Source organism: Trichogramma pretiosum, unplaced genomic scaffold, assembly GCF_000599845.2.
Source record: "Trichogramma pretiosum strain Unisexual culture from Peru unplaced genomic scaffold, Tpre_2.0 scaffold35, whole genome shotgun sequence".
Taxonomy (NCBI): Eukaryota; Metazoa; Arthropoda; class Insecta; order Hymenoptera; family Trichogrammatidae; genus Trichogramma; species Trichogramma pretiosum.
In genome coordinates this window covers 1577381-1596479 of record NW_019640943.1, presented here as the reverse complement: position 1 = coordinate 1596479, position 19099 = coordinate 1577381, and the positions used below count along the sequence as shown (strand labels likewise).

Sequence of the window (19099 nt, the reverse complement as noted above, 5' to 3'; positions counted from 1 at the left end):
CGAGTCCGCCTATATAGGCTTTCGCTGCAGCAGCGGCGTCGGTGGTATATATAAGCGCATCGGCTTTAACATTATAACGTATATCTACGTACTTTGTAATTCGCGTGCACTGCGCGCTGCGCAGCTCGTATAATTAATTACCAAGACTCGAGCTATGCGCGAGCGGCTGTACATAGATTAGCAGTTTACTCTCTTGGCCCTATACGCGTATGTGTATATACGAGGGATAAATTCGTGGCTAATGTCGCCAGTAGAGAGGGGATATACGAGATAAATTGTATGTATCGATTTTAATTATTTACATTTATACACAAATTTACACGGTGAGATCGCGTACACAGATCGTATGTACACAAAAAAAATCCTATCGAACGTATATTTTCGTCTGGACCTTGCATTTCGTCGCCCCCGAGTGCTCGGCGAACCACTTGATCATGTTCTGCAGATTGAACAGCACGTCCGGGTCGATCTTGCGTCTCTTCCTCGTCGGACTGACGGTCGGGTCCTCGTTCACCTGCTGGATGCTCACCTGCAGCGACAAGTTGTACGCGGCCAGTCGCTGCCTCTCCTGCTCCTCGATCTGTTCCCGTCTGCGGATCTCGCGCTGCTGCTGCTGATCGTTCGCGGAGGGCTCGATCACGAGGCCCGAGGCGACGCACGCGGCGCAGGAACGACCGCTGCCACCGTAGGCCGGACTGACGAAGCCGCGGCCGCAGAAGCACATGTCCTCCTCGTTGTCGGCGAACGCCGCCGAGGACGTGCTGGACGGCCGCTCGCTGCCGACGTAGATGCTACTGGAGCACGTCGACTCGTCGATGTCCAGCTTGTCTTTGTCTTTGTCTTTGTCTTTGTCGTTGCCGCTGTTGTCGTTCTTGTTGTCGTTGTTGATTTCGGGCTGGTCGGGCATGGGCGAGCCGAGGGCCAACGACCACCAGGACCTCGTCTCGTCGTCGTCCGTCGACAGCACCCACTCCGCCGCCGCCAACTCCGACGTCACCGTCGGGGCGATCGACACGGCGCTCGCGTTCGAATTCTCGTCGTCGTCGCTGCCTTTGAAGTCGTCGATGTACGACGGCCGCTGCGGCCACGACGAGCACTGGTCCTCCTGCTTCTGATAGGCGCGAAATCTCATGACGATCTCGCTGAGCCTGAGTCGCTCCGCCTCGCCGTACTGGAAACGGTGCAGGTGCACGTACGCCCGTAACTTGTCCATGTCCAGATTGTAGCGGGCTTGGATGAGCTTGACGGGGCCGCCCATGACGAGCACGCGAGACGCCAGGGCCAGCACCATGTCCGGATGCATTTCTGTGGATGTATAGAATATTATTATTATTTATGGGTTGAAATTTTGATGGAAATTGCGAAGAGATTAGTGATAGTTTACCTTCACGCGGGGTTAGATTTAGTTTGAGGGGATTTTCGTCGACGAGGTTGACACCGAAATCCACCTGGTGTCAAAAAAAAAANAAAATAAAAAAAAAAAAAAAAAAAAAAAAAAAAAAAAATGAATGAATGAGTAAATAAAGAAAGATTTGTTTGTTCACTTGATGAAAAAAATACGCAATGACCAGTTATCTATGGGAACCTTCGGTAATAGAAATTACGGAAAAAACGAATAAGCAAAAACACAGTATTCTTTACAATTTTCTGTCACTTTTGTCACTCTGTAATTTTTGTTGACTTGACTTATAAATAGTATATAAAAACTAGCGTTTGACTTGTAGCAACTCAAGTAATTCACATGAGATAATTTTAATTTACCTAAATGTGAAATCTAATTTTATGAAAAAGTTTGTGCAACAAAATTCACGTACGTAACTGAATATGAATTAATAATTTTTTCTTCGAATCAAGTGGCAGTTACGAACATTTAAGAACGATAGCTGAATTTTTAATTTTTTTCTGAACCTTAAATGGTAATGACTGCACGATAATGAAAATTAAGATCATGAATTATTAATTGATTGTATTTTTCTTAAACTTCATGGACAAATAAGAACTTTTTTTTCGGTGTAACTGATTTTTTTATACCGATAATAAATAAGTGACCAAAAATTTGAAAGAAAACTATGTTTCTACGTTTTTTTTATATTTAATCGAACTTATTACCAAAAGTTCCCCTTAAATGATCGGTAATCGCGCATATATTTCATCGACACCAAATAAGCAGCAGTAATAATCACCTCCAAAAATCGCAAAAAATGATAGAGCCTGCTCACGTATCTGCGCTCGACCGCCACCTCGCCCGTGTACAGCAGATCCGCCAGATTCTTCAAGAGCCAGGGCTTGGCGGATATTTCCACGAGGGTCGGCTCCTGGGCGCGCTCGAGCTCCTCGACCCGCCTGATCAGGTACGGACTCGCGGCGGCCACGATGTCGCGGTGAAAGTCCACGAAGCCGCTGTTGTGCTCGATCGTCACGTCGACGTTCTCGCCGATCATGAACTCGTGCAGGTAGGGCAGATACACCTCGTCCTTGTAGCCGCGCCACGTGAAGATGGCCCTGTATAAATAGAAAGTCGGATTTATCGATTGCACTGGAATCAAAAAAAATCATACCGCGTCGTGAAAAAGGCGTTGTTGCTTGGCTCGAGAAATACAGAAAAATATCTTGAGACAGGCTGAAATTTAGCCGGACGACGGGCAAAAGTGACCGCGTATATCTGTGCCGCATGACTCGGCCAATGAGCCTGGAAGCTGTCTGCTCGGTTGCAGTTACGAGTTCACATTTTTCAGTGCTCGAGAGTTACGCGTGAAAATCACGTGAATCAATCGTGTGTGTTTCTATTTTTTTTTTGGTTCATCAGTCTCAAGATTTTTTTGTATTTCTCGAGCCAAGCAACGCCTTTTTCATGACGCGGTATGATTATTTTGTTCCAGCGCTGCGCAATAATTGTAATTACTCACGATATTTCCTCCTCGCCCGTTTGGCTCTGCTCGTCCATGTCCGTCATTCCGTCCATGGAGTCGGCGTAGTCTACCACTACCCGCCTGTCTTGGTAATTCGGGCTTAACGGCTCCGAACACTGTCTCTTGCGATCTCGCGACCCGGAGGAGGACATTGTTTTGCACGATTGCGAATTTTTTTTTTTTTTTAGTAAACGCGACCCCGAGTTTTCACGCGTGGAAATACGTATTTATACGTATGTCACGTTGTCACTTGTTACACGATCGACGACTGAGCGTACTACCGAGATCGTTGTTTACATTCGCGCTACTCTCTCCCTACTCGCTTTTCCTTTCTTCTATCTGTATTATTGTCTAGGTATAGGTAGTTACAATTAACGTAAGTGACAAATTAAATACGACTGTCATTTATTCATTCATTTATAATTTTTTTTTTACTTTTTAACAAAGTAATTTGTATAACTTTCGAAAATTGTTGTCTCGCAGCTAGCTTAATTATGTTTTTCTTTTGCACGTACTACGAGAAAGGGAGAGACAGCGAGCTCGTTAAATCTTGAGAGATTTAGCATATTCTGCCACGCGCACACGCAAGTTTTACTCGCTCGCAAACGTCGAGAAGAAATTAAGGGTCAAAAAGACACTCTCGCGACACCGCCGCGTCTAATTGAAAACTTTTTGCTTAATTTTCTACGGCGTAAAAAATTGTTACGTTTGTACAATTGTTACGCTGCTCGTACTCTTTTCTCTCTCTCTCTCTCTCTCTCTCTCTCTCTCTCTCTCTTAGCCGATGTAATTTTGAAAAAATATCAGAGTACGCAACTTTTCTCAGAAACTTTTGCGTACACTTTTTCAATGATCAATTTTCCCTTCCCGAGTTTCGAAGATCGATCTATCCCTCACTCTCGCCTCAATCGAGCTGAAAGCAACAACATTTTTTTTTCATCCGGAAAATAAAACTGGATGGATTTTTACGCACTAATAGAAAGACAATCTTCCGACGGATCTACGTATATCGCGCGCACGGCTCACGGAATTCAATGCAAACACGAGCCACCCCACACCCCCTACACGCCCGTGTATATATCAGTCAGTCATCCTCCTTTTGTGTTTGTGTTTCCTTGTAAAACGACGGAAGCTACTATATGCAGAAGCAGCAGAAGCAGCAGAAGCTGCAGACTTTGACGAATTCAACTTTGAATTGTGCACACACACACACACACTTATCCAGTGTATGAGCGCATATATGCTACTATATACGAGCGATTGTTTCGTAATTAACACTCGTTCGGCTGGACTACTTGTGTTCCTTGAGAAAATTTTGCACTCCCCGGCTTTCCTAATTATATGCGCGTGGCAACGATTCATTCTCTCTTTGCAGCGTTCCTTGTTCGTTTATAAAGTTTTGCACCCCCCTGCGCCTTTGTATGTATAATTCAGAGAGAGAGAGAGAGAGAGAGAGCCGAGCTGAAAGCGAGATAGAGGAAGCGAGAGAGAGGCCGAAAACTCTTGTAATGCGCGCGACTGAGCAAATACACTCACACACACAGACACTATAGGGTAATACCAGCAAAGTTTTAAGCTTGCGAGTACATATAACTTATATACATGCCAACCAACCTCGAGCGAACGCCATTGTAACGTTGATTACCGGGCTGCATATAGAGTCGGAGCCCGGATAGTGCGAAAATTAACCAGAAGCAATGGGGATATGTGAAAACAGTCACCGATAACGTATTGCAGCGACGAAAAGCTTTAAAACGGCCCGTAAAGTATATATAGAGGACTAGACTGGCGACGATAAAACATGCATGGTAAATTGGCGGCTCGACGTATACGCTTGCACGTAATGCGCCGTTGAATTAATAATTAGCCGAACGACGGCGAGTTTTTTTGGGAGGGGGGGATATAATTTAATATCGCGCATTAATCGGTATATCGTATCGTATTACGAGCTATCACATTACCATGATAATACGGAGAGAATTACGAAATTATTTATGGATTCGTTAGTTTCTTTTGATATGAAATTATTCGAATGCTCGAGGAGAGCTCATTAATCGAAAAACTTTTCATTCGATTTTCGGAAAAGCAATTTACTTTCCTCTACCGTTGCATTTTTTTTTTTTAAACTCCACAATTTTGACGACTCAATGAGCCGTTTTCGTACGGTACACTTCGCGAGGAAACTTTTTTCTTCTTCAGCGTACTTTTCCGGTAAATTGTAGATATGCCCTTCAAAATTACTTGCGCGTATACACGATGTAATATTCAGTGCGCACCTTTCGAGCTTCGGTGCGCGTACTTCTCCGAAAACGTGTACGAAAAATGGATTTAAATATTTTATCATTTTGAAGGTAATTTTTTAATTTTTCTCTAGTGCTCGCGCGCCGTTGAGTCTTGAAAACGTTTTTTAGAATTGTTTCACTCTTTTTTCGACAGTTAAACTCTGCACTCGGAATAAAATTAATTCCTTGAGTAAATATAAAAATATAAATGTCGATTAAAGATTCATGAGAAACATCGATGAATTACATAACTTATGAATGCTCAGATTTACCAAATCTCCAGAGGCATAAATGTGTATCAATTGACTTTATGCAGCTTCATGACTGCACAATTTCATCGGTTCGAATAATTGAACACTGAAACGAGCTCTTTTATTTACTACAAATTGCGTAAGGGACAATTCAATTTGTTTTTCATGAATAAGTTTTATCGGGTGCGAAATAATACAAAAAATTGTCTCAACACAAAAATCTTTCAAGCGCGCGAAGCGAAGGCTGTTTTCGTCAAAAAGCTTCGAAATTAATTCACTCGCGAGATCGTTCGAGTGCACTTTTTCCCATACGTATATTTCCGCGCCAAAGATAAGAGCGCAGCTAGCACATATTTTTGCCTACACTCCTCCTTGCTCTTCCTTTTATAATTTTTTTTTTATTTTATTTTTTACCATCAAATTTTTGCCCTTCGCGCTGCTGCTACTGCGCTGCTTCTGTAGCTACGGCACGTAGGACGATGATGAGTTTTGTACTACTGCGCTTATATATATATTATATATATACGAGAGAGCTTGTACAGTTGGCGTATAAAGGAGAAAAAACTTCTAACGAGCGCGTCTCGGGCGCGCTTACAATGTTATAAGTGCGCCGGGGCCCGAGCTTCGTCTACTCTTATTTCTTCAGAATAGATTTATGAGAAACTTCTGTGGCTGCGGAGCTATGTAGCTTCCTCGGAGCGCGCCGCGGAATTAATTAAAAGTATATAAAAAAAGAGAGAGAGAGAGAGAGAAGTAGTCTTGTGGTGAATCGCGCGGTGTATAGTACGAGTATAGCTGGCTACTGCTCGGCGCGGGTGCGAAGAGTTGTTGCAAAAAAAAGAGGTTACACTTTTTTTTCAGTTAATTTCAACTTTTCGATGCAAAAAAGGGGCAGTCGGAATAATAACAATGGGATATTATCGATCGCGCGATGATTAATGCGCGATGATCCGACGAGGTGACTGCAGCTAGTGACAAATCGACTGCGAACCTGATCCGCTTCCACCGGACGTTTGATTAAACGATCTCGTCGTCGTCGCGAGCTTTCAGATCGGTTCTCGGATGGATATGAAAAAAAAGCTCATTGTGCTCAAAAGCATTCACAATTAATTACCGTATTACAATATAAAAGCTTTTGCGCTGCTCGCGCGCAAGAGCCAAGATCATTTTTCTTCGAGCTTCCGATAGGGGATGTGGCGTTTTCCGAAATTACGTTCGAAGTTTATATGGGGGGGAAAAAAAAGCCAAAAGCTCGCCCAATCTACTTTAAAAGCTGCGCGCACCCTTCGGATATATATTAAAATCGATAAAAGCTTCTCTACAATGTATAAAAGGTAAAGCGCGCGCGCGAAAGAAAAAGCAAAGAGAATATCCTTCGACTTTTCGCTCAAACGAAAGCTCTTTGCACTCTCTGTGTTTCTCTCTCTCTCTCTCTACGTGTATATAAAATTCAGCGAAAAGCTCGCCGCTCGCACAGCATCAATCGTCTTCTTCTCTTCTCGCCCCGAAACGCGCACAGTGCGATCTTTGTGCGCGAGCATCTGCCCCCTTACTTTAATTAAATTTAATCATCTCTCTCTCTCTCGCTCGCTCTCTCTTGTATGCAAGAGCCCTTAGATTTATCGCATTTCGCATTGCAGCGCTTCGATTCACGCGCGCGAGCTCGACGGGCAATACGTCATACTAATGTAGCGTGTAGCACGTCACACGCATACATTCGTATACATACGTACTGACGCAATGCATAATGTATGCGTATGCTACGTATCTTTTCATCCTCTTCTTCTTCTCGTACATCTATTTTCATTCTTTTTTTTTTAAACACTGCAACGACGCGCCGTTGTAGGCGAAGATGCTTGACCGATCTGAAGTCTCTTTGATGAGAAGCTACGTGTACAGCGCGCGAGAGTGAACGAGAAGATAAAACTTTCCCTTTTTTTCCCTCTCTCCCCGTCGAGGAGACGACGAAGACGACGACGACGACGACGAACGGCAGCAGTGTAGTCGCTGTTAATTGTCGAACGTTGTACCGCGCGTCGCTGACCTATTTTTGGATATATGTAAATATAAGCTTTAAATGTCTCGCGCGCGCTCGCGCCAGTATATACACACATATATCACGCTGCGCCGGGCGAACAATCGAGTTTGTACATACTGCTGCTGCTGCTGCTACTACTACGGAAGTTTAATTTAAATTGCGCGCTATGCAGATATATGTACGTACGATGTAAAGTAGCAGCAGGAGCAGTAGGTTTAGAAACTGCGGCAAATGTGTGCGCCAGCAGCGGCAGCGGCAGCCGAGTTTAGTTTAGGGATAAGATATAATTTTTTAATTGCCGTATCGCGTTTAAATCATGTCTCGGGTGTGCGAGCGTGCAGAATTATGATTAACGCAGCGAGAAGCGAACTTTCAAATATACGATTATACTCATATATATTCGGCTTTTTAAGCTCATCAGTGGCGGTTCATACACTCTGGTGAGCTTGCAGTCGACAAAGGGCAGAGATATAGGTACCCGCAGACTTTCTCTCTCTCTCTCTCACGTAAACCATAAATCCGCACTTATGACGCGGAGTTATACAAAAGTGCCAACGTCTCGTCGTCGTCGCGTTGCGGAGCGAAACTCCCGCATATATAGCCTCGCACACAAGCTGAATTACATATTAGTAGAAAGAAGCTACTTTTTTTTCAGCGACGATGATGGGGGAGCTTATAAGCGTAAGCGTTTAACCGCTCGCGTCCATCCGCTTTGTTGATCTACCCAGCGGAGAGAGAGAGAGAGAAAGAAAGAAAGAAAGAGGAAAAAAATCCCTTCGAGCTCTGCTGCTGCTGCTGCTGCTGCGTTGCGCTACTGCCTTACATTCGCAGCACGACGAAAAGGGAAAAAAAGTAGTTACAGACCACCGAGTGGCGGTGGTGGTTTTCCGTCGTGATAGCCCCGTTTTTTCCTCTCTCACTCTATGCTCGCGCTTGTGCTCTCTCTCTCTCTCTGCAAAGTATCACGCGATGATGGAAAGAGCGCGAGGAAGAAAAATACCCTCTCTTTATACCGCGGTATACTACTGAACAAACACACTCTGTGTGTGTGTTTGTGACTTCCTTGACATCTTCTTATTACCCACATCTTTCCTCCTCGTCGTCTCGGACCGGTGCGGAGAAAGAGAGACAGAACATTTTTATACCTTCTCTCTCTCTCTTTCGCTTTTTTGCTCTTCTTTTTGCGTTTCTATGTGTGTGTAAGTGTGGGTGTGTTTACGTGGATACGCGTCGCGCGCCACATAGCTTTAAAGAAGCCGATGAAAGGCGCTGGGACGATGCATATTTTATGTATGAGCCTCGGCTGTGTGTGTACCGGAAATACGGAAATTTAGACTATACGTTAAAGCCTTTCAGTGCGCCGCGTGCTCTCCTTTCCTTTTTTTTCACTTTGCTGCTCTCTCGTTTTTCCTTTTTCGACTTTTCGCGCGCGTGTTTGTATACAGACACCGCGACAGTCGTGCAAAAAAAGGAAGAAGAGAAGAGAAAAGGAGACAAGCCCCCGGAGAAAATCAATCTAGCTTGCGGCTCATGTATACACGTACGTTTGGATACACACAAAAAGCTGCTGTACTTTGGGCGTGAAAAGCGGCAATATTCCATGAATTTTCACCTCATTTTTCGCTTGGTCCCATTTTTTTTTTTTTTATACGAGGCAAACTTTTGGGAGTTATATCGACGAATTCGCGATGTGAAGCTCGCTGTGCAGTTCGCGCGAATTTTGTATACGGTACTCGTACAAGTAGATATACAGCAGCGGAGGTTTTAACGCGTTTACACGCTTGTCACATGCTTTTGCCTGGAAAACGCTTGACTCGGTTGATTTCGCTTTTGATTTACGCGTTCAGTTTCCGCTGCTAAATTTCGAGCGAGCAAAAGTGAATCAGTCGAGCTGCTTATTTACGCGTATTTTCGTTGCCTGCTGGAAAATCGAAAATTTATCTTACCTGAAAAGTGGTAGAAAATGAACGGACACCTCGTTCAAATCGTAATTACCAGAGATAGTTTTACAAACGTTACATCAAAAAAAAAAAAAAAAACCAAACAAAAACAAACGAGTTTACTTGCGTAAGTACTCGCGGCGCAATAGGAAAACAATTTCACGAGAAGAATCGAACCGCCGGGCGCATCCTCTCGAGAGGGCGTGTTTGCTTTGAAATGCTCCGCAATAGCTGATAGATGTATATACAGACGTAGAGATGCTGGTGAGTGTTACTTTTTTTCTGCGAGATATACGCGGTATACTGAAGACGTATTCGTAATGCCAACGCTCGAGTTCGAGAGAAACGAGAGTAAGCGTCTCTCTGATCGATATTTTTATCGTGAGTAACCAAGTTATCTTTGGGACCGAAATTTATCTCTGTATACGATTTGTCGATGAAAAAAAATGGCTTAACACGAGGAGAAATAGAAAACATAGTTGGCAAATGGTTGGCATGCGTAATTGATTAAACGTCACAACGATAAGGAGAATTCAGGGAAAATTATCTGAACTGGATTTACAGCTATAATGAAACAAATAAATTGAAAACATAGACAAGTTATTTTATTAAGGTAATTAGTTTATGTACTGGTTTATTCATAGACATAGCTTTTTATAGTGAAAAAAAAATTGATAACAGTTTCGAAAATTTAATAGTTTTTTCACAATATATAATGTAGTTCTTACGTAGAAAGTTTTCAACCATTACGATATTCATAAAAGTGCTGAATTGTGGTGTCTTCATATTTAGGAGTAATGTTGTTTGGAAAAGAGATTTATTATCAAACCAATACCACATTTGAAGGATTTGCTCTAATTATGTACAAATCTCTTTATGTCTACTAAGATTATTTCTTTGAGAAAATGGTTTATGACAATTGTTACATAGGAAGGGTTTTCTACGTTCATGAACTACTCTAACGTGACGACGAAGGGTACTCTTATCTCCAAATGATTTATGACATTTAACACATTCGAATGCTTTGGTATGCATATGTACTACTTTTATATGTCTATTAAGAATACTCCTTTCAGAATATGTTTTATTACAAATCTCACATTCGAAGGGTCTTTTACGTTGATGAACTGAAAGTAAGTGTCGTTTAAGGTCACTCTTGCGGCTAAATGACTTTTGACAAGTGACCTTTGCACATTCAAAGGGTTTTTTCTCACTGTGTACTGTATCAATGTGAACTTTGAGTCTATATTTTAGTTTAAATGATCTATGACAAATTTTACATTTGAATGGTTTGATCTCATTATGTACCGATTGTAAGTGTTTTCTGAGGTCATCCTTGCGGCTAAATGACTTATGACAATTATCGCATTCAAAGGGTTTATTTTCACTGTGTACGGTATTAATGTGAAATTTGAGTGCACAGTTTTGTTTAAATGATTTGTGACACATTTTACACTTAAATGGTTCGATCTGATTATGTACTGTATGTAAGTGTCTTCTGAGGTCACCCTTGCGACTAAATGACTTTTGACAATTATCACATTCAAAGGGTTTATTCTCACTGTGTACTGTATCAATGTGATATTTGAGTGCACAGTTTTGTTTAAATGATTTGTGACACATGTTACACTCGAATGGTTTGATATCATTATGTACTGAATTTAAGTGTCTTTTGAGGTCACCCTTGTATCTAAATGATTTGTTACAAGTCTCACATTCAAAGTGTATATTCTGATTGTGTACTGTATGAATATGATTTTCGAGAGTATTTTTTTGATCAAATGTTCTTTGACAGTGGTCACATTCAAAAAGTTGGCTACGAATATGTTCTGCATTTACAAGTATTTCAAGATCTACTTCGTATCTCGATGGCTTGCAACAATTTTTAGATTCGTAGAGTTTGTGATTATTGTGTACAGAGTTTATATGTTTTCTGAGGGTTCGTTTGCAATCAAATGACTTTTGACATATTTTACAACTATACGGTCTGATCCTTTCAAGTATGATCACTGTAGGCCTTTTCAAATTGGCTTTTACTCTATACATTATTCGATTTATTTTTGACTTGTTCGATGATTTTTTTGCAACAGTTTTCTTCAAACTTTTGATCGTATTACATTCAGCAAGTTTTAATGGGGAGTTTATACTCCATTGACAATTATCATCGTAGTTTAACCCTTTTTTAATTAAAACTATTGGATTATTTCTATTCATGCAACAGGACAGTTTTTCGTTTTCTGTTTTGATATGAATTTGACCTCGATTATCGAATTTGCCGACGGTCGTTGATATATACGGCAGCTCAAGTTTAACATCTTTGCACTCAAAATCAATTTTTATATTTTCATTCAACCTCTGCGGTAGTGCCACAGCTTCGTGTTTTTCTTCTTCTCTCTTCAGCTTCGAGTATTGTGTCTAAAATGAAAATGTTGGGTTATTTTCTAATAGTTCATTTACAAAACTTAATTAACCCTTTAACGCCTGAAATGACCATTTTTGGACATTTATGGTGATGGATTACACCGACTAAAAAACTTTATTTAATAAAAAGTTATAACCAATTTTGTAAAGAAAACGTGAAATTTCAAGAAAAAAATCCCGTTTAACTAAAATTTCAACACGGAAAGAAGGTTCGGTGCTGCGTCTCATACATATAGATTTGGTCAATGACATGTATACTTTATTGTAAAATAGTTATAATTATGAAATTCAATATGGCGATTATAAATTTGAGTCCCGAAGACCTGTATGTCATAAAATAATTTCAAAAATTTTTAACCCGATAACCATCAACTTTACGAGAAAAAGTTGTAGAATAAAAAGTGTTTGGAATTGATCAAAGAACACGCCTGATTTTTTTCAGAATTTTTTGAGTGATATGCATGAGACGTACCAGCGAACCTTCTTTCCGTGTTGAAATTTGAGTTAAACGAAATTTTTTTCTTGAAATTTCACATTTTTTTTACAAAATTGGTTATAAATTTTTGGAAATTCTGACCCCAGATTCGAAAAGTACATTAAATTTTACGTAAGAAATTATATCTGCAAAGTTTTTTAAATAATTTTTAGTCAGTGTGAATGTTGTCCAAAAATGGTCATTTCAGACGTTAAAGGGTTAATTCATTAACGTTGAAAGTGACAAAATTTTTCGTTCGCCATCAATGCGATATTTTTTCATGTTTTGGACCTTGAAAAGACTTAGCATATACATAATTCTTTGTCAATTTGAATGCCTTTTCAGAATCTGGGCTCAAATTTAAAATTTGATGCTTCGTTAAAGCTATGATTGTTTAAACGGAAAAAAACGTAAAAAAAAAATTGGAGGAAAAATCGACCTTGAGAATTTTTTTCAAACTGTTTCGATGAAAAACTCAAGATATAAGTATAATCAGAGGTAATCATGGATATAGAAGTACCTCAGGAAATTTTTAAAAATTTTTCTAACCATTTTTTCGAACCAAATGGTGGCCATGAAGTAAAATGTTTATAAGTCTCAGAATTTATCAAGACGCTCTCAAATTTTTCGGAATTCGGAAAATTCCGCTCAAAAAATTCTGAAAAAATTTGAAAGTGTTTTTGATCTATTCTGAGACTTTTTGTTCTTCAAACTTTTTTGTAAACTTAACGGTTTTCGAGATAAAGATTGAGTTTGGTTTTTTATAAACATTTTACTTCATTACCGCTAGTTTGTTAGAAATAGTGGTTGGAAAAATCTGTGAAAATTCCGTAAGGTACTTCTTCACCCATGATCACCTCTGATCATATTTCTATTTTGAATTTTTCACCGCAACATGTCGAAAAAAATTCTTAGAGACGATATCTTGCACAAATTTTTACGTTTTTTTTGTTCAAACCACTACAAATTTTTAACAAAGCATCAAATCTTAAAATTTTACATAAAATTATATAAATGCAAAGTCTTTTCAAGATGTAAAACATGGAATTAAATAGCATCGATCGCGTAGGAAAAATTACGTTACTTTGGATTAAATACTATTAAGCTTACCGATAATTTATGAAAAGGCAATACTCCGGATTTTTCATCTTTGCAAGAGTCTACCAAATGGAGAACTTTATCTTTACCGCCATCGACTGAGGTCTTGCTCGGCTCCTCTTTTACCCTATAAATTAATTGAGCTCAATATGGGATCCCGTGAATAATTACAACGGCTTTCAAACACACATAGAGTTGTACCTGATTACTTCACATTTGCTTTCCATCGTTTTTTTGATTACATGTATTCACTGTAATTTTTCACCATATGCAGAGAAAAAAATTCAAAATTAAACGTCACAAGTAATTAACACTGCACCTCGATTTAAAATATACGTTTATGATCTTTAACGTGATTAATTAGCAAACAAGTTGCTAATCACCAAATTTAGCTATACACTGAAACGAGCATCACTATTAAACGTATTGCACACGAACTAAACAGCGTCACTTGGAAACATTAGACGAGCGACACGGGCTATGTATAACAAGCGTTGAATTCCTGCCTATGCGGCGGTCGCAAAGATTCTGATCATTTTCCCGTCATGCACCATTGTAAATTCTGCGACACAGAACAAATACTCGTTCATAACTGGCTGTGTAGAGTGTTATCGAATCATAGTTGGCCCCACTACTTTTAAGGCGTGACTTCCGAAGGAATCTCTTGGCCTAACTAGCTGTTCCTCGCGCAAAAGTCTTTAAGACATTGCGAGATGACCCGTCCACTGGTATTACCCCCTGGCTAAACATTTTCCCCATTAGGCGAATTTCAGCGAAAAATTTGGCCGCTAGGCGGCAGGCGTGTTCTAAGCGGACATGCGCAGTAATCACCAACTCTACTTTACTCTATTTCAATGACAATACTGCACTAATAGTAACATCTATAATTTTATCGAGATTATTAGGATTTACAATTTAAAACACGGCAATGTTTGCGTCTATTTTTCCCTTTAAGAATCCTAATAATCTCGATAAAATCATAGGTTTCACTATTACTGCAGCATTGTCGTCTATAATGTTATAAGTAGATAGGTCAAATCAAACACGCGACCGAGAACATGAGTTGGTGTTTACTGCGCATGTCTGCTAAAAACACGCCTGCCGCCTAGTGGCCAAAGTTTTCGCTGAAATTTGCCTAATACCTTGATTATAAGGATCTCTTAAAAAATTATATCGACATTAAAACACACATAAAAGTTATACCTAACTACGTCACTGTGGCTTTCCATTGTCTCTCTATTAATGCTCTATTAATGTCTCACTATTAATTGCAGCTGTATTGATTAGCGTCACTTTGAAACACAAGAAGGGCACTGACTTCACTTATGAGCACGGACTATGTATAACGAACGTTCAGTTCTTGTTTACGTGCCGTTCGCAAAGATTCTGATGTGGGACATATTATTTTCCGCCACCCTTGTAAATTCTCCGTGCCCCACAGAACAAATACTGCACCATAAAAGGCAGTGTAGAGTACTATCGAATCATAGTTGGCCCCACTACTTTTAAGGCGTGACTTCCGAAGGCATCTCTTGGCTAACTAGCTATTCCTCGTGCAAGAGTCTAAAGACATTGCGAGATGACCCGTCGATTGGTATTGCCTCCTGGCTAAACATTTCCCCTATGCCTACGACCGCACATATACACAAATATTTTGTAAGTGTGCCGCTGTATTCTTTGCATATTGACCGTGGGCATTTTAAATCAGTCAAGGGGGAAAAAATATCAAAGCAGTGGGATTGGGGACATACGCGTCAATCATAACAATAGTACACAGGCAGGTAAGGCATCGACCCTACTTAGCTCTATTGACATTTTCTTCTATTCATCGCCGAATTAAACGAGACACTCTGTAAATTCCAACAGAAGATTCGGCGAAAAAAACTTCAAGAGATGCTCATTTATTGCTTCAATTTGAGTATGAGTTAATACCCTGAAATTTTAACATTTGACTTAGCGTGAACATGACAACTAACGCATTACGCAGATAATATCCTCTTGCCTGAGAGGTCCCATCGAAAATCATTCTAATTTTTCCATTGAAGTTCGGGTTGAGTCGTGGAATACAATAGTATTCCATTTTTTGGTATGCTCTATATACAATTTTTTACATAAAAAAAATTCAACTTTCTCAAATTAAAAAGACAGCTTATTATGTTGTCAAAAAAGTGAAGTAAATTGTGTTCACTTATCCCCACGAACTATGAGTGAAGTTTGAGCGTAGCATTGGTCTTGTCAATCATTGGGCGGAGATCGAGAAGATTTTTGTTATTTTCTCGTTATTCCTCGCTTTTGAAATGTCCTTGTCCCACCGAAAAAAAAACTTCGTAAAAGTAATCCTTGAAACTCAGCTATAGCTCGAGAATTTAATACTAACAGACGTACAACTGTTACTTTTCTTAATATGTGGATTTACCGATTGAATAGTTATAGTTACAGAGGTGTTACAAAAAATTTGAATGTACAACTGATGAAAATCGAAAGTCGGGTCATAATATTTGACCGCTACGCAGTTAGGAATTCAAAAAATTTGTTAGCGATGCAAAGCAGGGGGCAACATTTTTCGAGGACCTTCGACTACTTACCTAAAACTATATGTTGAACTTGTAAAAAGCAGTCTATTAGTTAGAATAAGGGAAATAGGATTCAGTGACGTTGGAACATTTTTGTTGGAGAAAAAAAATAAGATGTATTGAAATCAAAAGGGTGCCTCTGAAGACCCGATAGTTGCAGCGAGAATAAAAGTAATTTTTACTCATTTTTAAATTATCTAAGAACAAGTGAGTTTTTTTCGATGTAACATCCGGTGCGCCACAGGTACCCTTTTGAAATGAATACATCTTATTCCTCTGCCTCTTAAAAAAGTGCTTTTACCTCAAAAGACTACTACCGTTCGACTTGTTCAAATTTAAATGCATCGCCAAAACGGCCACCTTTTATGGATTTGCCCATATATATGACGACGTAAAATTTAACTGTCCCCTGAAAAAAATTCTTGGGGCATCGGGAATAATACAAAAATATTGGATTAATAACCAACTTAATTTTGGTTTATTCGCACTAATTTAGAAACAAAGAATGAGGTAAATTGCGGAGAATAAATCTTATACGAGGTGCTCGTGTAGATTCTCGGTGTACTTAAAGCGCTCGAGTTCTATAGAAGGCAAGCCGTCAGCAATCTATTTTTCTCGTAAACGAGAAAGTTTTCTTGCTGCAAAATGTATATTTTATGATGTTGTTGATTATGATGTTATGATGTAATTAAATATATACTCGGCATATTAGAAATATGTAAGTATAATTTTGAAGGCTTGAAGAAAAAAAAATAATATCCCGCGAATTCAAGTAAAGTTTGTAACATATCGTGGGATTTGAGAATATCTACAACTTATTGAGGCAAAAATCGCGTATTTTGTTGTTATAAAATATTTTTAGTATAGCTATTTTGGAGTGTCTTCTGATAAGTGATCTCGTTTTTACGCAAAAAGACTGTATTGACTATGAAAAATTCTGGATTCAGGATGTAGTTCGAAGGGATTTTCTACCATTACAATGATTAGGAGAATTTGTTTAGAGTTGTCAAAATTGATTTCATAGCTTAAATAAATTCAAAACAAAGATGAATTTCACCAATTACAATTTATTTACAAAGTAATTGAACAGAATTGCCAACAGATATCGTAAAAGTACATTTATCTTAAATTAAGTACATTTATCTTAAAATTTTACAAACATTACGATACTCGTGAAGGTTTGAAATCGTGGCGCCCTCATACTTCAGTGCGAATTTCATTAAAATAAAAAAAAGTGTTACAATCATGAAATACATTTATGTAGTCCTTCAAGGTTACCTTACGACTGAATAAATTGTAACAAATGTCACATTCAAAGGGATTGTTACTAATATGTACTGCATGGATGTGACGTTTGAGGTGGCTTTTCCATTTGAATGATGTGTGACAAATCTCGCATTCGAAGGGGTTGCTTCGATTGTGTACTGCATTCGTGTGCTTTTTAAGATCATACTTACGTAAAAATGATTTTTGACAAATTCCACAATTGAAAGGTTTGATACGAATATGTACTGCTTTTATGTGACTTTTAAGACGTTCTTTATGTCCAAATGATTTGTGACAAATGTCACACACAAAGGATTTGCTACGATCATGCACTGTAATTCTGTGTTTATTGAGACTACCTTTTTCTGAAAATGATTTAAGACAACTCTTACATTCAAAGGGTTTTTTACCTTCATGTACTGCGTTCGTGTGCTTTTTAAGTTTATACTTATATAAAAAAGATTTTTGACAAATTCCACAATTGAAAAGTTTGATACGAATATGTACTGCTTTTATGTGAGTTTTAAGACGTTCTTTATGTCCAAATGATTTGTGACAAATGTCACACACAAAGGATTTGCTACGATCATGCACTGTGATTCTGTGTTTATTGAGACTACCTTTTTCTGAAAATGATTTAAGACAACTCTTACATTCAAAGGGTTTTATACCTTCATGTACTGCATTCGTGTGCTTTTTAAGTTTATACTTATATAAAAATGATTTTTGACAAATTCCACAATTAAAATTTTTCGTACGAATATGTACTGCTTTTACGTGTTTGTTGCAATTACTCTTATCTGAAAATAATTTGTGACAAATCATACATTCGAACGGTTTGCTACGAATATGTATTGCGTTTATGTGACTTTCAAGATTATTTTTGCATTGAAATGATTTGCAGCAGATCTCACATTCCAAGGCTTTACTACGATTATGAACTGAATTTACGTGAGATTCAAGAGTACTTTCGATCTTGAAAGGTTTTTGACCGAAATCGCACACAAAATTTTTACTACGATCATGTACTGAATTTATGTGCTTTCTGACGCCCCATTTAGTTCCAAATGATTTGCGACAAATATCACACTCGAAAGGTTTGCTCCGTTCATGAACTGAATTCATGTGTTTTTGGAGGTTAAACTTTTGTCCAAACGATTTTTGGCAAATGCCACATTGAAAAGGTTTGCTACCGAAGTGTACTGTGTTGATGTGGTGTTCGAGAATATGTTTTCTTCCAAATGGTTTGTCACAAATTTCACATTCGAATTGTTTACTATTACGATGGGCTAAGTTTACGTGAATATTGAGATTATACTTGCGTGCAAATGATTTGTGACAAATATTACATTCAAAAGGTTTGCTATGATAATGTACTGAATTTATGTGAGAATTAAGGCTAGTATTGCGACTAAATGTTTTCTGACAAATTTTACACTCATTCCGTCTTATCTTTGCCATTATAGTACTTTTATGCACTTTTAAATTGACTCTTACGGTAAGAGTTGTTTAGAATATTTTAACTCACACAATCACGTTTTATTCATGATAGTTTTTTCAAAAAATTTTTGCTTATCTCATTTGGCAATTTTTTAAAATTAATTTTACAATTTCACTTCGACGTATCGATATAATTTCTTTTAACCTTTTCGCAATGCCACAGCCTCACGAGCCATTTTTGCCTAAAAGGAAAATTGTGAGTTATTGTCTGAAAGATTAATATGAAAAAATATTTCTAATCATCAAAATCACCTGTAATTCCTGATATAACAATTTTTTCAAATTTTTTGGCCTCGCTGGATTCAAATATAATCGTCGTAAGCATGTAGCCAAAAGTCAATCGATT

At 38.8% G+C, this 19099-nt stretch overlaps 2 protein-coding genes across 5 annotated transcripts in view; one reads left to right on the top strand and one right to left on the bottom strand.

Moving 5' to 3' along the window:
* LOC106653399 (lateral signaling target protein 2 homolog) overlaps positions 1-19099 on the top strand; it is a 77834-nt gene that overhangs the window by 29670 nt on the left and 29065 nt on the right. The gene's annotated exons all lie outside the window — the stretch shown is intronic.
* On the bottom strand, positions 272-3201 carry LOC106653400. Its single transcript, XM_014372812.2, has 4 exons — positions 2907-3201; positions 2184-2502; positions 1385-1448; positions 272-1305 (listed from the first exon to the last, which is right to left on the bottom strand). The coding sequence occupies exons 1-4, from the start codon at positions 3059-3061 to the stop codon at positions 365-367; spliced, it is 1479 nt and encodes a 492-aa protein (XP_014228298.1). The 5' UTR covers positions 3062-3201; the 3' UTR covers positions 272-364.

Excerpts from the sequence above, each read along its gene's own strand:
- LOC106653400 (XM_014372812.2), bottom strand. The coding sequence starts at position 3,061 with ATGTCCTCCTCCGGGTCGCGAGATCGCAAGAGACAGTGTTCGGAGCCG. Across the intron at positions 2,503-2,906 it reads ACGGGCGAGGAGGAAATATC|GGCCATCTTCACGTGGCGCG; the intron begins GTGAGTAATTAC and ends CTATTTATACAG. Across the intron at positions 1,449-2,183 it reads ATTTTTTGCGATTTTTGGAG|GTGGATTTCGGTGTCAACCT; the intron begins GTGATTATTACT and ends TTTTGACACCAG.